At 49.1% G+C, this 1,760-nt stretch overlaps 1 protein-coding gene across 1 annotated transcript; it reads right to left on the bottom strand.

Annotated features, from left to right (window-relative positions):
• Positions 1 to 545: 545 nt before the first annotated feature.
• On the bottom strand, positions 546 to 1,506 carry LOC145803309 (uncharacterized). The gene is made up of 3 exons (XM_082896586.1): positions 1,398 to 1,506; positions 1,217 to 1,315; positions 546 to 1,008 (listed from the first exon to the last, which is right to left on the bottom strand). Exons 1-3 carry the CDS (start codon positions 1,491 to 1,493, stop codon positions 571 to 573), a joined length of 633 nt encoding a protein of 210 aa, XP_082752712.1. The 5' UTR covers positions 1,494 to 1,506; the 3' UTR covers positions 546 to 570.
• Positions 1,507 to 1,760: the final 254 nt, after the last annotated feature.

Below are 1,760 nucleotides of genomic sequence, written 5' to 3'. Positions count from 1 at the left end.
TCGAGGGAAAGTTTCAAGCATTTCCATGCAACGGGAGAGTCAAAGGCCTTCATCTCCCTCCGTTTCGGATGCGTTCCGATGCCCAGATCGTCCGAAGTACACTCTGTTGTTGTTGAGTTTTGTTTATCGAGTTGTTGTTTTGCTTGTCGAGTTGTTTGTCGAGCGGACGCGTTTCGTGTTTTTGAGTCATTGCGCTTTGTTCAAAGCAATCTTTGTTAAAGTCTCGTTTATTTACGTGGTCAACGTTGTTGCATTTTGCTTATCGAGTTGTAAACTTCCTAAGGTCCTGTTATATCTTAGTAAGTTGAGTTGTTTAGTTTGTTGCGTCAGTTCACTACCTGACTTGGTGATTACACAATGCGCATTCCCATTCAATTTCATTCTTGTGCAAAATGATGCGATACGATGCTAAAAGTTTAAAATACAAACACTTTTTCAAAAGCTATTTCATTCCATCATGCTTTACAACAAACAAAGGTACAAGTTTTACAAAAAATAAAACTGCCTAAACAATGTGCAAAGTGCTACAAACTACTAGCAAAAAGAAAAATAAAACAGGAAATAGCAACATCAATGTCCTCGGGAGCGGGAACGAGAAGCACTCCTCATCCTCTTCTGCGAGACAACCTCCGCACCATCATCATCATCGGAGTCGGAGCTGTCATCCTCAGGATCCCCCTCAGCCTCGCCTCTATTCCCCGAGCCAAAACCGGAGCCCCCCTCCTCAGCAGATGTCTCTGACTGACGATCGGTAGCCTCTTCCTCCTCCTCAGCATCCTCCTCCTCCTCATCAGGCTCCACCTCTACAACGTGAGCCCTGCATCTGCGGACAGGCCCTCCTCGAGCTCCTCGAAAAGGCCTAGATGGCCCGGATCCTCGGGAAGGCCGGGATGGCCCCGCCCCCTGAAAAGGCCCGGGTGACCCAACTCCCTGAAAAGACCCGGATGGCCCAGCTCCCCAAGGAGGCCCAGGTGGCCTGGCCTGCGGCTGACCGGACCATGAAGGCATCTGAAAACAAAGAGTTCAATTCAAATACATCAGTCCAAATATATACATCAGATACAGATACAAGCAAAAGCTACGTGAAGTGGGTGCATGTAAATGCAGTGTACAAGTGGGGTATGTGTCAGATGTGCTCTACACAAGTAGTCTATCGATGCAGTAGAAATCAGCATGTCATCAGAAGTATGATAAATGCTAGAAAACTGAAGGGTACCTGAATGCCCGCGACAGACAACTGTGCCTCTCTCCTCAGAACCATGCCCTCGAGTGTGGCCACCAGTCCAACCACCTCCTCCATGTACCCTCGCGGTGGCTGCAAAAATGAGTTCATAATCATCAGTGAACAAAAGAATGTCTAAACATCTGAATGATGAATGAAAAACAGCGGAGCATACCAGCGGTGAGTCAGGATCAATGGCGTATCGATCACTGGGCATCGGAGGCTCTAGCGGGATCGGAGTCGGAGAGATAGCCCCATACTGCCACGCCATCAACTCAGTCGGCATATCTGCCACGCCATCAACGGAATCGGAGGAACCGGTCTACTCCCACCTCTAGATGTACCAGCCCTGCTAGTAGAAGGGGCGTCTGCAGCCCGAGCTCGGGCCTGACCCAAAGATGACGTACCGGCAGGTCTCATCATCGGGATATGAGCTCCCGTCAATGGAGGCATCAAATATATGTGACGGTAAGTGGCGTAGTCCCCCTCCTCAATATATAGTAAAGCATCACTACCCAGCATGGCGCCGACTACCTCC

Source organism: Camellia sinensis, chromosome 11 (genome assembly GCF_055761805.1).
Source record: "Camellia sinensis isolate YWXY chromosome 11, ASM5576180v1, whole genome shotgun sequence".
NCBI lineage: Eukaryota > Viridiplantae > Streptophyta > Magnoliopsida > Ericales > Theaceae > Camellia > Camellia sinensis.
Note: the sequence above shows the minus strand (reverse complement) of the source record. Positions and strands in the feature narration are given on the sequence as shown.

Bases quoted from the DNA above. Each gene is read 5' to 3' on its own strand.
- LOC145803309 (XM_082896586.1), bottom strand. From the start codon at position 1,493: ATGGCGTGGCAGTATGGGGCTATCTCTCCGACTCCGATCCCGCTAGAG. The intron at 1,316-1,397 runs GTATGCTCCGCT...TCATTTTTGCAG, and splicing joins TTGATCCTGACTCACCGCTG to CCACCGCGAGGGTACATGGA. The intron at 1,009-1,216 runs GTACCCTTCAGT...CTTTGTTTTCAG, and splicing joins TGTCTGTCGCGGGCATTCAG to ATGCCTTCATGGTCCGGTCA.